Source organism: Bidens hawaiensis, unplaced genomic scaffold, assembly GCF_021521415.1.
Source record: "Bidens hawaiensis isolate Kalapana, Puna unplaced genomic scaffold, B.hawaiensis_p1.1 tig00000935_1, whole genome shotgun sequence".
Classification (NCBI taxonomy): domain Eukaryota; kingdom Viridiplantae; phylum Streptophyta; class Magnoliopsida; order Asterales; family Asteraceae; genus Bidens; species Bidens hawaiensis.
In genome coordinates this window covers 3802786-3820352 of record NW_027491054.1, presented here as the reverse complement: position 1 = coordinate 3820352, position 17567 = coordinate 3802786, and the positions used below count along the sequence as shown (strand labels likewise).

At 38.0% G+C, this 17567-nt stretch overlaps 1 protein-coding gene across 1 annotated transcript; it reads right to left on the bottom strand.

Moving 5' to 3' along the window:
- Window positions 1–969: 969 nt before the first annotated feature.
- On the bottom strand, window positions 970–5227 carry LOC143548751 (uncharacterized). Its single transcript, XM_077039842.1, has 5 exons — window positions 5172–5227; window positions 3092–4099; window positions 2108–2230; window positions 1866–2015; window positions 970–1193 (listed from the first exon to the last, which is right to left on the bottom strand). Exons 2-5 carry the CDS (start codon window positions 3950–3952, stop codon window positions 1059–1061), a joined length of 1269 nt encoding a protein of 422 aa, XP_076895957.1. The 5' UTR covers window positions 3953–4099; window positions 5172–5227; the 3' UTR covers window positions 970–1058.
- Between the last annotated feature and the right edge of the window lie 12340 nt (window positions 5228–17567).

Sequence of the window (17567 nt, the reverse complement as noted above, 5' to 3'; positions counted from 1 at the left end):
GGAAATCATGTAATAATCTTTTAACATCCTTGGCTTATTCCAACCTTTTCCTGATGAACAAATTTTGTATGTACAATTAGCTTTCATTATACTCATATTTACTCTTCATTCCTTCATCGCTACGATTCTATTGCTTCCAACCTAGCAATGACACCTACACTATTAGAAAATTGACCATCAACAACATAAAAAATGTGATTACCGATGGATCAATGATGGCTCAATCAAATCTCAGTAAAGGGAAATTTAAACAAATGTTTTTGTTCTGTCACTAATCACTGACGGGATTTTCCAGCGGGAGGATAAATACCAAAAAGGAAAATCAGAATAAGTTTTATAAATGTTATTGGTAAGTGGCAGTGTTGTCATGGCCTTTCCACAGTAGAATTTGTCTTCACCCAGAGACCTTCTCCTATGGGTTCTGCCTTCACAGAGTGATGACTGACAAACTATTTCATCACTGAAAGTTATCTGTTATAAGTTTCCTCCTTATATCATGAATTAGTGAGTATAGATTCGAAAAGGAAGCTATATATTCATCCGTTGGTCGTACCGTCAAAGCCTTTCCACCGTAGAATCTGCCAGTCAAGGTCGCCAAGGATCCGTTAATGAAGTATTTACCCATGGACGGACCTTCACCCACGGATTGCTAATGAGTCCGGTCTTCACACGGGTGATGACCAACAAACTATTTCATCGTTGAAAGTTATACGCTACAAGCTTCCTCCTTATTTCATGAATTAGTGAGTAAATAGATTTGAAAAGGGAGTTATATTATGGAAGTGTTTCAGTTTGAACTCAATAACTTGTTGATTGAAGAATCAGTCATGCTGTTTGGCCCACAACACATGTCATGCACGAGATCTACCAAAATTAGAAATATATAAACTTTCACACCAATACGTGTAAAGAAAATCAGTAAGATTTGTTAATAACAAAAGGCACGATATGTTTAAACACAAGCGAAATATTGTAAAACAATGCACTATGCGTGTAATAAAAGACAACCAAATACTCTAGCCGATCATGTGAAGAAATATAATCTTATTACCTATACATTATAATGAAAATTTCTCCTTCATCCGACATATAATCTTAAACTTCTCTTCCGCCTCGACCTGCTGACGCATATCCGACCCCGAAGTTCGATCTGGGTGGAAGCTCAATAATGCCCGCTTATAAGCTGCACGCACCTGAAATCATCATCACATTATTAACATAAAATTTATCAAGGGTAATTTTGTCTTTTTACAGAATGTTAACAGAAAATTTGGACGGGGTTAGCGGGCTAGACTTTAACTGATACGAAAATGGAACCATTGAACTAAAAAAACATATATAAACTAATGGACTAAAAGGGTTATTTATGTCAAACCACATGGACTAAAATCGACTAAAATCGTATTTAACTCCAGATAAAAGGAGTTATGCATTCAAGCTATAGACTATGAGGTTTAGTCTCTTCAGACGTGTATGCTTAAAAATATAAGAGTAAATTACAGTTTTTGTCAAAGTGGTTTGGCCAAAATTGCCATGTTCATCACAGGTAATGTTATCTTGGTCTTCTTACTTTAGGCACAAGCTTATAAGCAGAATGTAAAAGGACTGAGATGCCCTTACTTTTAACAGAAAAAAATAATACAGTTATTTAGTTGGATTGAAATGGCACAAAGTAGAAACCACAATCTATCTCGGACAAAAATGAGAAAACAGCGCATGATGAAAGTGGCAATTCCGACCAAACCTTAGAGACGAAAACCATAACTCACTCAAAGAAATAATATGTGAACAGTATAGTGGTGTCCCATGTGAACCGTACAAGTGACAGCTATAAAGATGCAAAATGCAAAAAGATTACAACCCACCTCATGTGATAAGGGAACTGGACCGTTACCAACTTGGATTCCTAAACCACGCAACAACGAAGCCATATCGAGACAAGTAATTTCCAGCCTTTTAAGTTCCTCTTTGACTTCCGCGCGGTATTGTTCTTTCAAATTCATATTTTCTTCATCCTGGAAAACAAAACAAAAAATATTAACAATACTAATTATCATCATCATTATCATTATCATTATCATTATCATAGCAAAAAAAATACGCAAACCTTTTTTTGAATTTCCCTGATTTCTTCCACACGTTGTTTCTGTCTTCTTTCCATGTCTAATAACCGCAGGCATTCAGCTTTTTTTCTTTTTTGCAAACGACGCAACTGCTGAGCTTCCTCAGCCTGCAAAAAGAGACAACTTTTTCAATTTAAAAGTTGGCCAAAATGTATTTTTAATGCGTAAAACCTCCTACATACTTGTATTAAAAACGTTACCATCATAAAAAACCAACATATTTTCTTAATTTTTTCAAAACATACCTCAACCTGATTTTTCTATATTAAAGTGTCTACACTTGTCTAGAATGCATGTACTTGTGAAAAAAATATATTTAAAATAGTAACATGCTAGGCCGTTACCTCTTAAATTTGTAAAAAAAATTGATAAAGTGATATTCAACCTTTTTTGAAAAGAAGTTATATAATCTAGGGATGAGCATTTTTGGTACCGGTACCAGTACCAAATTTGGTACCGATTTGGTACTGTTGGTACCGAATCGGTACCAAGTTTTGAGTTTTCGGTATCGGTACGGTACCAAATATTTCAAAATTTCGGGATCGATACCGGTACCATCCCAAGTTCATCCCTAATATAATCTTTGTTTTCACGAATTCAAGGGTAACGATTCACTATTTTAAACATTTGTTCATGATTATATGCATTCTAGATAAGCCTAGAGACTTTAATATAGCAAAATTGGGTTGAAGGCCTTTTTGTGTTTTCTTGACATGTGCATGATTTTATTTGGGAAAATTATGTTGAGTGACTTTCTAGTAAAAACTGACAACGTATCTTGGTTTTAATGTTAAAAAACAGAATGCTTATATAACGATACTTTTTTATAATCACATTTGTCACACTAGTATATAATTTAGAAGTTAAGTTCCAGAAAAGTGGGTTCGCGCACAATGGCAAAGACTGCAAACAAATTAGCTAAACACTAATTTATTTTAATATTAGTTAAACTAGCATGTAGTATTTACCTGAATTTGTAAGGCTTTTTGTCTGGCTAATAATTCTTGTTCTAGTGCCAGCTTATATTCATCAGTCTCTTTAAGCTTTTCACGTTGACCAATAATAGAATTCTCAACAGGAACATCATCATTATGATCATCAATGGTGGCAGCATTTTCAAAATCATTTTTTTCATTCTCATCATCAATGGTGGTAACGTTTTCAAGACCATTTTTTTCATTCGCTTCACCACTAGTAGAAGGTGTTGCACCAACCGGTAACTCATCCTTACCGCCATCAACATCTGCATCACAATTCAAAGATTCACCTTTTTCCTCATGACCCTTTCCCATAATATTAGAATCTTGAATATTATGAGCATCTGCATATGGCATAGAAGAACTTGCATGATCATTATGCATAACACCTTTTCTCTTCAATGATGCTTTCTCCCACTGCTCTTTTAACTTCCCTGGAAAGTCCTCCATACATTCACAATCGGGGCCGTCATCATCATCATCAGATTCGTTATCTGACTGTTTGTTAAAACCTCTTCCAGAATAAGTTCTTTTACCCTTTGATAGCTTGACTGGTGTAGTCTTTTCTGAACCGTATCTTCTGCTAGAAGAAGCACCATTTTCACAATTTCTTTCATTAGCTAAATTTGCGCCAGCATCATTGTTACAAGGGCTTTCATCATCCTCGTCATCATCATCTATAAAAATATATGTCTTCACAGACCGATTCTTGTCATTTGAACCTCCTTGTTTCTTTGTATGAGTTTCAGGTATGTCTATAACTATAACATTATTAAAATTGTAAGTATCCAAATCAATCAGAACTACATTATCTGCTTCAATGTTGTTCCTGCATCTACTTAAGGTCTTCATATCATCTAGTTTCCTAAAATATTCTCTATACTCTGTAGCTATTATGTTTTCAAGTCACTCCACAAAATTTCAGTTCACAGTATCATGATTCTCTTAACCGTGTATCTTTAATGGTTGTGCTGCATGAGTCATTCCTAGAATTTGTCACTGCAGATGAGAAAATTATCAATTAGTGAAACAAATTATGTCTTTAAAAAATCAAATTAATGACCTAATCACATTAGCCCTCTCAGTAATCAAAGCAAAAATATAACAATCTAATTTAGAATTATAAAAAATAAGGTGTCATGAACCATGGATCAATTACATCTCAAAGCTTTGCAGCCTATCTTCATGAAGTAAATCATGAAGCATCACATTACAAACCAGAATCAGAACCTTCAAGTTCCATTAAATCATTCAACAAAGTGACCACAAAAAAGGTATACCAAATTCCTATGTTCATACAGCAACAATGATATTTGCTTTCAATAAGTAAGCTCATGAAAACATATTGGGAGTTTGAAAAAAAAAACTAACATAATTAGAAGCTTATCTTATATATTTGTGCATTTCCAGATAAACCCTAATGCACCCGCACCCAATTTAATTTTAACACCAGATTATTCAAACTGGCTCAGCGTTAAATAACCTAATAAATGATGTCTTTAAAAAAAATCAAATTCACAACCTGGTCACATTAGCGATATTAATAATCACGGCAAAAGTATAACAATCTAATTTAGAATTATAAAAAGTAACTTGCCATCGTGTTCATGTAACACGTAAATCCGTAAACCATTTCACACGAATCAATTACATGTCAAAGCTTTGCAACCTATCTTGATGAAATAAATCATGAACTATGATATTACAGAACAGAATCAAAACCTTCAAGTTGCATTAAATCATAGAATCAACAGAATGATGACAATAAAAAGTACACCAAATTCCTAAAGCAACAATTAGATTTGCTTTCAAGAAGTAAGCTCATGAAAGTTTGCAACAATCAGAAGCTTGTATAATAATATTTGTACATTTCCAGATAAACCCTAATATACCCACACCCAATTTCACCTTAACGCCATATTATTCAAACCGGGTCAGCGTCAAATAAGTCCCAAACAAACAAACATGAAATTCTACAAAAACCCAATTCATATGAAGGCGGAAACCCTAGAGGGTGACGCACGGCACACTTAACAGATCAAAAGGAAGTACAAATTCGATTAGATATTACCTGGGTCTAATTCGCGTAATCGATTGTAGAATCCATCATACAACAATTGTTGGAGAAATTTGGGAGACGAAAGAAATAAATAAAAGAAAGAAATTTCGAATTTGGGGCAAAGAAAGAAAGAAAGAAAGAAAGAAAGAAAGAAATAGGTGTGCACAAAAACACCGGTTCGCAGACTTGGAGAAATTTAGTAGTTTTATACTTTTTAAAAGACTGATGATGGTTATAAATAAATAAAAGTAATTAAATTAGTCTCTATCATGCACTCTTTTCTTATTTTGACTTGCTATGATCAACCACGTATTGCGTTCTTAAGAAGCTTTATTAAGTTTGGATTAAATCATGTCGACCAATATAATAGAAGCAGAGTCATCTCCGAGGTTTTGAGTGTTCAAAACGAATATGAAAATGAACCAAACTCAATTAAATAGATTATTACTTCTTCTGAATTGCTTCATTACGAGGCCCACACCAAACAAATCCATTTAAACATGTTATTACTTTATTAGATTAAGCCCCGTCTTACTTGTTCATTACTATAGACGTGCACAAATCGGGTATTATTAAAACCCAGAACCAGATAGGAACCGGGTACAAAATGGAACCGGGTAGGAACCGGACCCGACCTGGTAGGCAAATATCAGGAACCAGTGGAACCGGGTAGGGTAGGAACCGGGTCCGGTTTATACCCAAAAACCGGTTCCATCGGGTTTTCCTTATTTAAACCAATTTGACCGTTGGAAACCGGTTCCAACTGCTATATTACCGTTTTTAGACCGTTGGAACCGGTTTTGAATGTTCAAACACACCCACACATACTATATATAGACATACTAGGTTTAGAACTTGTTAACCAACTCCCCTAACTTGCTAAACACTTCCATTACTTGTTAAACCACTTACCGTTACCAATGGCAACCAACGACGAAGTTGTTATGGTTATCAACACCCCGAGATGCCGCGAGGTTTGGGTTCACTATGACCTGTGTGTCATGACCGACACACAGATGATGGCGCGCTGCAAATTGTGGCAAGTTTTTGAAGGCGGGATCGAATTCCACTCTTCGAAAGCATACCAATAAGTATTGCAAGGAAAAAAGCATTTGGATGCCAAAAAAGGAGAAGCCGGAGAGTCGTCCGGCTCTACAAGTCAAGCCCTCGCCGCTAGTAACAAAGCTTGATGGTCGTAGATGGCGGGATGAAAACAACGAACAATGTTTGTTATTTTTAGTTTTATGTTTAATAATGTTTGTACTTAATCATTTTTCAATAATGTTCGTTGTGTAATGAAGCGGTTGCTAGTTGTTCTATAATTATATATATGTTTAAAAGTTAGTTTAAGAAAGTTTTTTATTTAACAAAAACAAAAACACTTTAAAAACTTGTTACATTAATTAATTGATTCGTGTTACGTAATACATTTTACTAGAACAAATACAAAAAATACAAATTAAAATTAGCCGAGTTCTACGACTTCATCTTCTTCACCTGAAGATTCTTCTTCCATCTCTTGAATTGGACGTTCAAGGGATATTTCGTCTTCAAAGTTCGCCTTGTCTTGTATACGATTCACCGCGTCCAAATGATCCTTTAGGCAAATGCACATCTCTAAGGACTCGGGAGTGAGTTTGGTTCTTCGCATCGATAATATCCTTCCACTAAGTGAAAAAACCGATTCCGAAGCAACCGTTGAAGCTTGGACGCTTAGCAAGTCATAAGCCATGGCGGAAAGAATAGGAAATTCGTTTTGCTTTCCTTTCCACCATGCCAAAATATCAAGGTTGCGAACTTCCTCGACCGTTGCACCTTCTACATAGTTTGCTTCACTATTTCGTCCAAGTTCACTAGTTGGTGTGTTACCCCTTTGCCGCTTAGCCGCCGACTCACGAACTGCATTCATCATGTTTATAAGCTTGTCATTACATGGCTTACTTGATGTTGCTTGCCTCACAAAAGTCGACTTGATGTTGCTTGCCTCCCAATTCGGCCCCAAATATTTTCTATCAACCGAATTGCAATAGGTTTTGTATTCAAGATGTCTTCTTTTCCCACTTTTGAAAATATCTTGTAACATCAATCTAAATAATCTCAAATCGCCTTCCATGGTTTTGTTGTTAAGACCATCTTGAACAACCAAATTGATACTGTGGGCAACACATTGAGTATGAAAAAACTTTCCGTAGCAAGGTGGTGAATATTTTATATATAATTTGTCTACCGCCTTTGTATTGTTAGATGCGTTATCAAACGACATTGAAAATTTTTTTTTCCTCAAGTTAAAATTCGTTATTACCTCATCCAAAATTTCAAACAATTTTTCGGCGATATGTGGAAACGGAAAGTTTTCAAACGCGATGGTGCGTTTCATCATTTGCCAAGAAACCAGATCAATCCAATGAGCGGTGACACAAAGGTACGATTCCGGTAACACATGTGGTGCCGACCAAACATCACTAGTTAAATTGATACCCGTTTGTAAAGTGTCAAAAAACTCAATTAAATCTTTTTTGACACATTCCCACAACTTTAGCAATGACGTCGAAGAGTGGTACGACTTACATGGGTGTAGCGCGGTTGAAGAGTATCTCTAACCAAGGCCGTCAATTGAGGGTTGTCGAAGTGGTTAAACGGCAAACCTTGTTGAATCACGAACTTCGCCATCCTATCGTGAACCGCTTTTACGTTGTAACGAAATATTGTCCATTCTGCTTGGACCGTTGTGGGAACTTCTTTCAGCGCCTTGCAAAATTTCTTCTCGATGTGCTTTTTTAAAGTAGAGTTTGAATCATGCTTTAAATAAGTGCCACACAACTTGCAACGAGCCTTAATGTCTCCATTTAACAACTCAACCAAATCCCAATTCCGTCGTACGTTTTCGTTGCGGTTATGAGGGATGACCCGTGTAACTCCGGTGTCATCTTCAACACGAACCGGGTCAATAAAAATGGACTCGGTAGCCGCTGCCTTTCTTTTGCGCTTGTTTTGGCTTGCCCTAATAACTAGTTATCAAGTGGTGGTGGAATGGAATTGATAAAAATTGGAGTGTAAAGCGTAAACCAATAAGTTTTCTTGATGTTTTTGAGTTGGAGTGGTAAACAAGTGATCAAACAAGCCTATATATAGTTTTGTTTACCACAAAAACCGGTTCCAACGGCTATATTACTGTTGGAACTGGTTACAACGACTATATTACCTATGGAACCGGTTACAACGGCTAATTTAAAAAATAAGGCGGAACCGGTTATTTTGGGTAGGAAATGGAACCGGGTTGGAACCGGAAGGAACCGATTTTTTGGGAAATATATGGATCTGGGTAGGGTTTTCCGGGTATAACAATACCCTAACCGGGTATGGGGTCCACCGGGTACGAACTGGAACCGGTTCTGGGTCGATCCACCGGGTCGGGTACGGAACCAGTTTTTTTGTGCACGTCTAAATTACTAGGTGTTTATATATATATATATTGGCTCGGTTAAACATAAAATTGACTAATTGCTATGCCCTTCTTTTTTAAGGTTTTTGGTCCATTATCACTTGATGTTTTTTAAATATATTATATAAATAAAAAATTAAAATTCCATGCACCATCGAAACCATACCCTAGATGCTGCCTAAGCCCAATATGGGGTCTGGGTCAACCTTGAATTGAACAGTAGATGACTAAAACCGAATTCGTGTTAACTAACTTACTCATCAACAGAAAGAAGACCCTCATCTAGTCAAGAAAGTCCGCTCGCTCATTCACACCTCCTTCAAATTTAGATGGTACTTCAATTACACCATGTTTAACAAGGTTTTGAACTTAGGCTCTTATTGGGATCATTTGTGTTGTACCATATGGTAATTGCATAGGTTGGGAGTGTATGATTGTGTTTAGGCAACACCTTGCTAAACCATCTCTTGTACTTATGGTTTTATATTGAATAAAAGTTTGTCTTGTTGGTTAAAAAAAAGGCTTGTATTAGGTTGAATTGTTTAACCCTTGTTGGGTCGTAGTTTGTGGTTTATGTTTGTAATTTTAGGCTTAGTTCTGGACATTGTTGGGCTTTTGGTTGTAAACCGAGTTTTTTGATCTCGGTGGGCTTTTGGGTAGTATTGGGCCTAGTTGGTAAAGTATATATAGAACATATGTTAACGGTTTAGGGTTGTTCATTCATTATCTTTTGGCCGTGTAATTGTTAAGGGCTTAAGCACCTAACGTATAATATACGTGTGTTTTGAAGCTTCTTTATCGTGTTTAGTGTGTTCTTGTTTGTTTCTCACAGAATCAACTTAGTGGTTAGTTTCCGCCTAACTATTAAGTATATTGATATCACGTTGAAAGATCTGTCACGGGACTTACAATTGGTATCAGAGCCTATAGACCTATTCTGGGCTCGGTTATTGGTGATATCAAGGATTCTGTAGGTGATCTAAGGAGGTTTTGTTGTGTTGAAGGTTTCTGGATCTCGAAGAAGACTGTTCTTCGTGTTCTTCGGGTGGTGAAAGCTTAGTTCGGAATAGATTTTGGTATATTTCATATTTAATTTGAATCCCACTATTCTCGGGATTTAGTTAAATATTCAAGATTTTCCATATCTTGAGCTGTTCTAAGTTCTCGGGTTGATTTCGTAGTTTTCTGGAAGATTTCAAGATTCTCGGTCAGCATTCAAGGTTTTCGGGACGATTTACAGGTTCTCGGTGTGAATTCGTCGTTCTCGGGAAAGTTTGTGTGTCCTCGTATATTGTTGGCAGTTCTCGGTCAACATCCCGTGTTCTCGGACGAAATTCGCTGTTTTTGGTCTTCCCATTAAGTTTTCGTTTAAGGATACTATGGATCAATCAGATGTCAGTATGTCCTCAAATGCATCACTCCATCAAGAGCTTGATTCCATCATGGGAACTACCACTCGTGTGCCTCGTCTACTGAAATCAGACGGGTTTGCTGAGTGGAAATTTAGATTTGAAAAGTACGTGAAAGAAAAGTATGCAAAGATGTGGAGGAGCATAGTTAGAAGTCCTCGGGCTATTAACTATCAAAGAGAGGGCTCCGAAGAGGTTGAGACAAAGCCAATTGAGTTATATACTAATGCTGATTTTGAAATTGTTGAAGAAGATGAGAAGGCTTTAGCCACATTGACCATGGCACTTTCACCCGAAATTGCCTTGGGATTTAGAGAGTGGAACTCCGCCAAAGGACTTTGGGAGGCTCTCATTGAGGTGTTTGAGGGTAATGAGGACATGAGGAGAAGTAGGCAAGATCTCCTAAGACAACAATTCAACATGTTCAATCATGTGTTAGGAGAATCTTTGGAAAAATAACTTCACCGGTTCGTCTCGTTGATCACGGAGCTCAGGCCTGCAAATATCAATCTCACATCTGCCAAGATCAACAACAAGCTGGTTAACTCACTACCTCAGAGTTGGGACCTGAATGTAGCTGTCATCAAGAAGACCACGGATCTGTCCAGTTTGACTATGTCAGAGGTTATGGCAATCATCAAGGCTTGTGACATGGATGACAAGCAACGTGCCATCAATCATGCTAGTACGTACAACACTGCAGGTTATGGCACTCCAGCTAATAATGCACTGGTCTCTCAAGAAAACTTCTCATTGTTCAAGAGTCAGCCACCTCAACCACAGCAACCTCAACAGACTTTCTCCATGTTTAGATCTTCACAAAGTCAATCTATCCCTAGTTCTACACCAGCTACTCCTATGTTCTTTCCGCAACAAACTACTGCACCAAAATCACAAGCCTCTATGGCCACCTCCAGCCAGTCTCACACTCAAATTCCCATTTTCTCAAATGAGACTCAGGAGAACATAGCCCTAATGGCAGGTTTTATGAACTGCTATAATGCCTTTCTTGCTGGAGACTTGGTGCAACCCGTGGCAGCTGCTAAGCTGGATCAGATACACCCTGATGATGTGGAGGAAATGGATATCTCATGGCAAATAGTCATGGCTGTTTTTAGGGCAAAAAATTCACCAAAAGGACAGGCATGAACAATTGGAATGTACCTGCTAATCAGAAAGTGGGTTTCAATAAAAATTCTCTAAGGTGTTACAACTGTCATGAGCCGGGTCATTTTGCTCGTGAATGCACAAACCCGGCTAAGGAAGGAAATAGAGAAAGAGCGATGGTCCCAGTGAATGGTGGAAGAGAAGAGAATTTGACTAGTTCGAGCACGGGTGGGTGAGGTTTGGTGCTTCAGAACTTCTCCTGGGAGGATCAGATGGTAGCTCTGAGTTTGGGTAATGAAGTTGTAAATTTTGTTGAGATGGATACTGATGAAGAGGAGAATGAAGCTGAGGAGTAGGTGATGGATCTTCAGCATGCTTTCATGGCTTTCACCTCCACCAAAAAAACTGAGGTAAGTTCTGTACTCTGTTCTCAATCATGCATTGATAAAGTAGGATTGTATAAATTGCATAACAGTAACTTGATAAGGGAAATGGAGGGTGTAAAATGTGAAAACTCAACTCTTAAGAAACTAGAAAAGACTTTAAATGATAAACTAGAGGCACAAAAACAAGATTTTTCTAAACTCCAATTAGATTTTAGCAAATAGCTAACTAACTGCCGAGTTAGAAGTATCTAGACTGGAGATAGTTAAACTAAAGAATAAGTTCGAAAATGCTGAATTTAATTTTAAAAAATTTGATGTCTCTAGCGCTATTGTTGAATCAATGATAGAAAATCAATTGAAATGGAAAGAAAATAAGGGTGTGGGTATTGGATATAACATGGTTCCCCCTCCATACAATAATAATAATGCTAGTCTACCTATTACCAAGGATGAGGTAGAAAAGGAAAAACACATGCAGTATGGTAAGATGACTGTAATTGGCAAGAGTATGGTTGATATAGACTCGGCATCTGGATCAACCTCAGGGGTGAACGAATCCAACATGTCTAGCTCATGTGCAAATGAAGTAACAATTGAGGACTGGATTGAGGAAGATGATGAATCACCTATTGACTCCTCTGTGTCTTTGAATTTGCCTGTTTTGTCTGTTTTAAACAATAATACTGCTGATGTGTGTGTGGGCTCTGTTTTTAAGAGCAAAGACAATCGTTTGGTTTCTTTTTCTAAAACTTCAGAAGGAAGTGATCTGCCCTCTAATAAAAGTGATGAACTTAAAAACCAACTTAAACATTCGTCAATCAAGTTTGTGAAAGAAAAGGGATCTTGTAATGTTAAATGTGAAGTACTTAATGATAAATCCATAAATGGAAAAACAAGCTCACACAACAGAGTGAGACCGGGAATCGGCCACTATGATTTTTATGTTAAGAAACAAACCTGTTTCAACTGTGGCATTCCCGGTCACATTGCTAGGAATTGCTCTCGTCTCCCATACGTTCCTTATTATAAACATCATCAGAGGATCATGTCTCATGATGCCTACAAGAACTTTCACTCAAATAATTCAAGGTATCATGACACAAGGCACTCTGCAGGCAATTGGAGAAGAGTTAAGGCTGATAGGTCAAGCTTTTATAAGACCAAGCCCAATGTCACACCAAGGCGAAATGAAAACTCAATTTCGGTCCCGAGACCGAAGTGGGTCTCTAAACCGAAAACGTCTAAAAGAACAAAGCCAACCAAGTTTTCAGTCCGCAGACCAGAGACTAAGACAACCACGTGTGTAAATCACAAAATTTTCAAACCGAAATACAAATGGTTGCCCAAGTCTCCGGTAGCAAAGTCCTCAACGTCTTCTAATTCGATTATTGATAATAATGAGAATATGTCATGGCAACCTGTTACACGGTTATCCAAGTCAGGTTTACCCAGAACTACAATAGACTGGGTACCCAAAACTAACTAATCTCGCATTATGTGCAGGAAAAGCTGTGGAAGAATATTATCAGACCATGGTTTGTTGATAGTGGCTGTTCCAGGCACATGACGGGGGACATATCTCAGCTGAGTGACATTCAAATATTTAACGACGGATATGTTTCTTTTGCGGGAGGAGAGAAAGGGAAAATTACTCAAAAGGGTACCGTGAGTAATGGGGTTCTGAAGTTCGAAAACGTTAACTATGTTCCAGAGTTAAAGCACAGTCTGCTCAGTGTGTCTTAGATATGTGATAAGGGATTTTCTACTCATTTCACCAACAAGGAATGCTTAATTCTAAAGCCTAGTATTGTCATACCGGAAGAATGGATACTGGTCAGATCTCAGAGGAAAGATAATGCCTATTTGATTAATATGAACAAGAACGTTCCTAACGAAATTACTTGCCTATTCTCTTAAGTATCGGAGCATAATGCCATGTTGTGGCATCGTCGTCTCGGCCATGCAAATGTGAAAAATCTGAACCGTCTTGCGAAGAACAACATTGTGCGAGGGTTACCTGTTAAGGACTTCGTGACTATAGAGAAGTGTGTGGCTTGCGCGTTAGGCAAGCATCATCAGAAACCACACAAGCCAAAATCGATAAACACCATTTCCAGTGTCTTTTAGTTGCTTCACATGGATCTATTCGGTCCTGTTCATGTCTTGAGTCTATCCCGTAGTAATCACTGTCTGGTCATCACCGATAACTACTCCCGTTTCACTTGGGTATTCTTCTTATCTAACAAAGGTGAGACGGGCGACTTGATCAAGAAGTTCATAGTGCTTATGGAAAATCAACTGAACTTGAAGCTCAAGGGAATTCGTTGTGACAATGGCACAGAATTCAAGAATTCCACACTGAACTATTTCTGTGCCTAAAAGGGGATTCTTCGTCAGTACAGTTCTGCTCGTACTCCTCAGCAAAATGGTGTAGCTGAAAGACGAAATTGCACCTTGATCGAAGCAGCTAGAACAATGTTATGTGACTCAAAGTTACCACTTTTCTTCTGGGCTGAAGCGATCAACACCGCTTGTTACGTGAAAAATCGGGTATTGATTAACAAATCTCAAATGAAAACTCCATATGAAATAGTTTATGGTCACAAGCCCACCGTCGCACACTTTCGAGCCTTTGGGTGTTCGTGTACTTTATTGAATCTTGAATCAACTCCCAAGTTCGAAGCCAAAGCTGATGATTCTTACTTTGTTGTGTATGCCGGTCGGACCGCCTATAGAGTTTATTACAAGGCATCAAAACAAATTTTCGAGTCGTATGATGTGCGTTGGTTAGAAGAAAATGAAACAGATGCCCGTGTGAGACCTGACTGGTTATTTGACTACGACAAACTCTTCAAACCATTCAATCTGTTTCTGGTGATTGACCTAAATGACTCAAGAGAAGGAAATGCTACTGTGGTCAATGATGAAGAAGACTATTTCTCTGATGTTCAAGAGTCTTCTATGTTGAGTGTGGAACCATCTGAACCCTCAGAAACCACTCAGTCATCATTAGAAAATTTGGAAGAACACATGATTGATACTGTGTCGCCACAAGAATCCTCTACTGAAAAGACTCTACCGGTTGAGGGGGAGAGTGCCATTCAACAAATTTTTGTTAGCACTCTATTCCCCGATGTTATTTCAAATGAGTACATCGCCAGTACTTCATATTCACACAGCACCACTGCATCGTGATGGAGAAACCCTCTCATTGAGGTTCTCGAAGAACCAACTAATTTGCCAGCAAGCTGCTCTGTTCCTTCAAGAATTCAACGAGATCACCCAATTGACAGTATCATTGGTTCCCTTGAAGCTGGCGTTTCAACCAGAAGTCAGACTGGAACGATGAACAGTTGTCTGTATTCTTGCTTCATCTCACAAATTGAGCCCAATTCTATTAACATGGCTTTGCAAGAACCAAGCTGGGTTGACGCCATGCATGAGGAACTAAATCAATTTGAAAAACTCAAGGTTTGGAGGTTGGTGGAGTTACCCGCTGGAAAGAAGTCGTTATATACAAGATGGGTTTTTCGCAACAAGCAAGATGATATTGGGGTCATTGTTCAAAACAAGGCAAGACTTGTGGTTCGTGGTTTTCGTCAGGTGGAAGGCCTAGATTACACTGAGGTCTACGCTCCAGTGGCTCGTCTTGAGGCCATTCGGATCTTCTTAGCCTATGTGTCGTACATGGGTTTCACGGTATATCAGATGGATGTCAAGACAACGTTTTTGTATGGTGAGGTGAAGGAAGAAATTTATGTGGATCAGCCACCGGGTTTTGTGGACTCCAAGCATCCGTCGTATGTCTATAAGTTGGATAAGGCTCTCTACGGCCTTCATCAGGCTCCTCGAGCATGGTATGCGACGTTGGCTGCTCATCTGTTAGAGCACGGGTATAAGCATGGAACCATTGATCAGACGCCTTTATCAAGACTGTTGGAAAGGATTAGATCCTAGTTTAGATTTACGTGGATGACATCATTTTCGGTTCTACCAGCAGCGTTCTTTGTTATGAATTTGAGGAAGTGATGAAGAAAAGATTTGAAATGAGCTCTTTGGGGGAGATGACAATGTTTCTGGGTCTGCAGATTCATCCTCGACAGGCATTTTGCTACATCAAGGGAAGTACGTCGAGGATATGTTGGCAAAGTTTGAGTTTCAGGACTTCAAAAGTGCGGCGACTCCTATGGCCGAAATACCTCTTCTTTCTTCAGATCTTGATGGGTAACCCGTAGATCAAACATTCTATCGATCGATGATCGGGTCCTTAATGTATCTGACTGCTAGTCGCCCTGACATTATGTTCGCAGTGTGTCTGTGTGTTCGTTTCCAGGCTAATCCTAAACTTTCTCATTTAATTTCTGTTAAAAGAATTTTTAGATATCTGAAAGGGCAACCTAAGCTTGGTCTTTGGTATCCCAAGTTTTCAGAATTTGATATTTATGCTTTTTCTGACAGCAATGATGGAGGTGATGGCATTGACTGGAAATCGACGTCTGCGGGGTGTCAATTTTTGGGGGATCGGCTTATTTCGTGGCAATGCAAGAAACAATAAACGGTGTCCACAAGTACTGCTGAAGCTGTATGTTGCTGCTTCTGCCTGTTGTTCTCTGGTCATATGGATGCAACATCAATTGCTGGACTACGGTTTGGACTTTCTTGATACTCCTATTTTTTGTGATAATGATGCTGTGATTGCCATAGTTAAAAACCCGGTACAACACTCTAAAACCAAGCACATCGATATTAAAATTCATTTTATCCGTGACTGTTACGACCGGAAGCTAATTCATCTTGAACAGGTCCACACTGATAATAAGGTGGCGGACCTATTTACGAAACCGGTTGGAACAGCCAGATTCAATGTGCTTGTAGGGTTTCTTAAGATGTTACGTTTTAAAGACTCAGTATTTTAGAGGTTTAAATTGTGTACATAATTTTTTTTTCTTTTCATAATTTCTATACAAATTTAAGGGGAGAAAAAGAAAAATACAAAAAGAGTGTGTGTGTGTGTGCTTAATAAAAAAATTTTTGTTTTAACTATCATTTTAAGTTCTCTCACTGAAAATTATGTCGGCCGCCTAAAGTTTGGGGGACACATTTTATGTGTTTGGTCCTGTCGTCTACCTATAGACTCATAGGATAGCCATTCACCTGAAAACTGAAGGTAACTGGGGTGATTGGATTTAAAATTGACTTCGGGATTACCATCTAGGAAGTGATATTAATATTCAGCTAAAGCTTATTAGAAGCTCAAATATTTTCAAATGAAAATTGATCAAACCTTTGAAAAATGATAGAAAAATTGATTTTGCGTGCCTAACATGTGAAGTTATTAAGCTAATAAAGGCTTTTGATAAGTTATTGATGTGTATGGTAGCTTTCTATGATAAGTAAAAGTTTGAAGTGATATAAACTAAATCTGCTGAACTTTTGTGTTGAGTCATTTTGAAGATGCGTGCATGTCTCTAGGTACATCTCTCCGAATGATAGGCAGAAAAGTAATTACCCAGACATACACGAGCCCGTTAGTGACTTGATCGCCAAAAATATATAAAAAAATACTTATTATTACTATGTATCATTCAAATTTTTAATCGGCTTAAAGGGGCTCTAGGGAACTACAGAGTTGGGGCATACAAGTACGTCCTAAACACCCTGAATGTAAGTCTTGTAACTCCGGATGGCGTGTAAGTCCAACGTTCAACCTTCAAGCCTAAAATTTATTTTGTATAAAAAAATTTCTTTGATCAAACACTAGGGGGTTGGAGTTAAATTGGGGTGATCTGGGGAAAGCCAAATACGCTTTGAGAAGAGATAAGGGGCGTCATGGGTCCATAAGTGATGTCCATATTAGCTTTATGCCTAATTGAACCTAATCGTATCACTGGCGCAATGAAAGTCATACTACGTTCCAAATACCTGCCATCAACCTTTTCACTATGTTAAAATAACGCTGAAAATGGATCATTGTGAAAGTATCTTAATCAATATGATTTCATGTTCGGATCTTTTCTTAAAAGAGTTGCTCATTTTTAACAGCTGAAATTTGATCCCAATATAT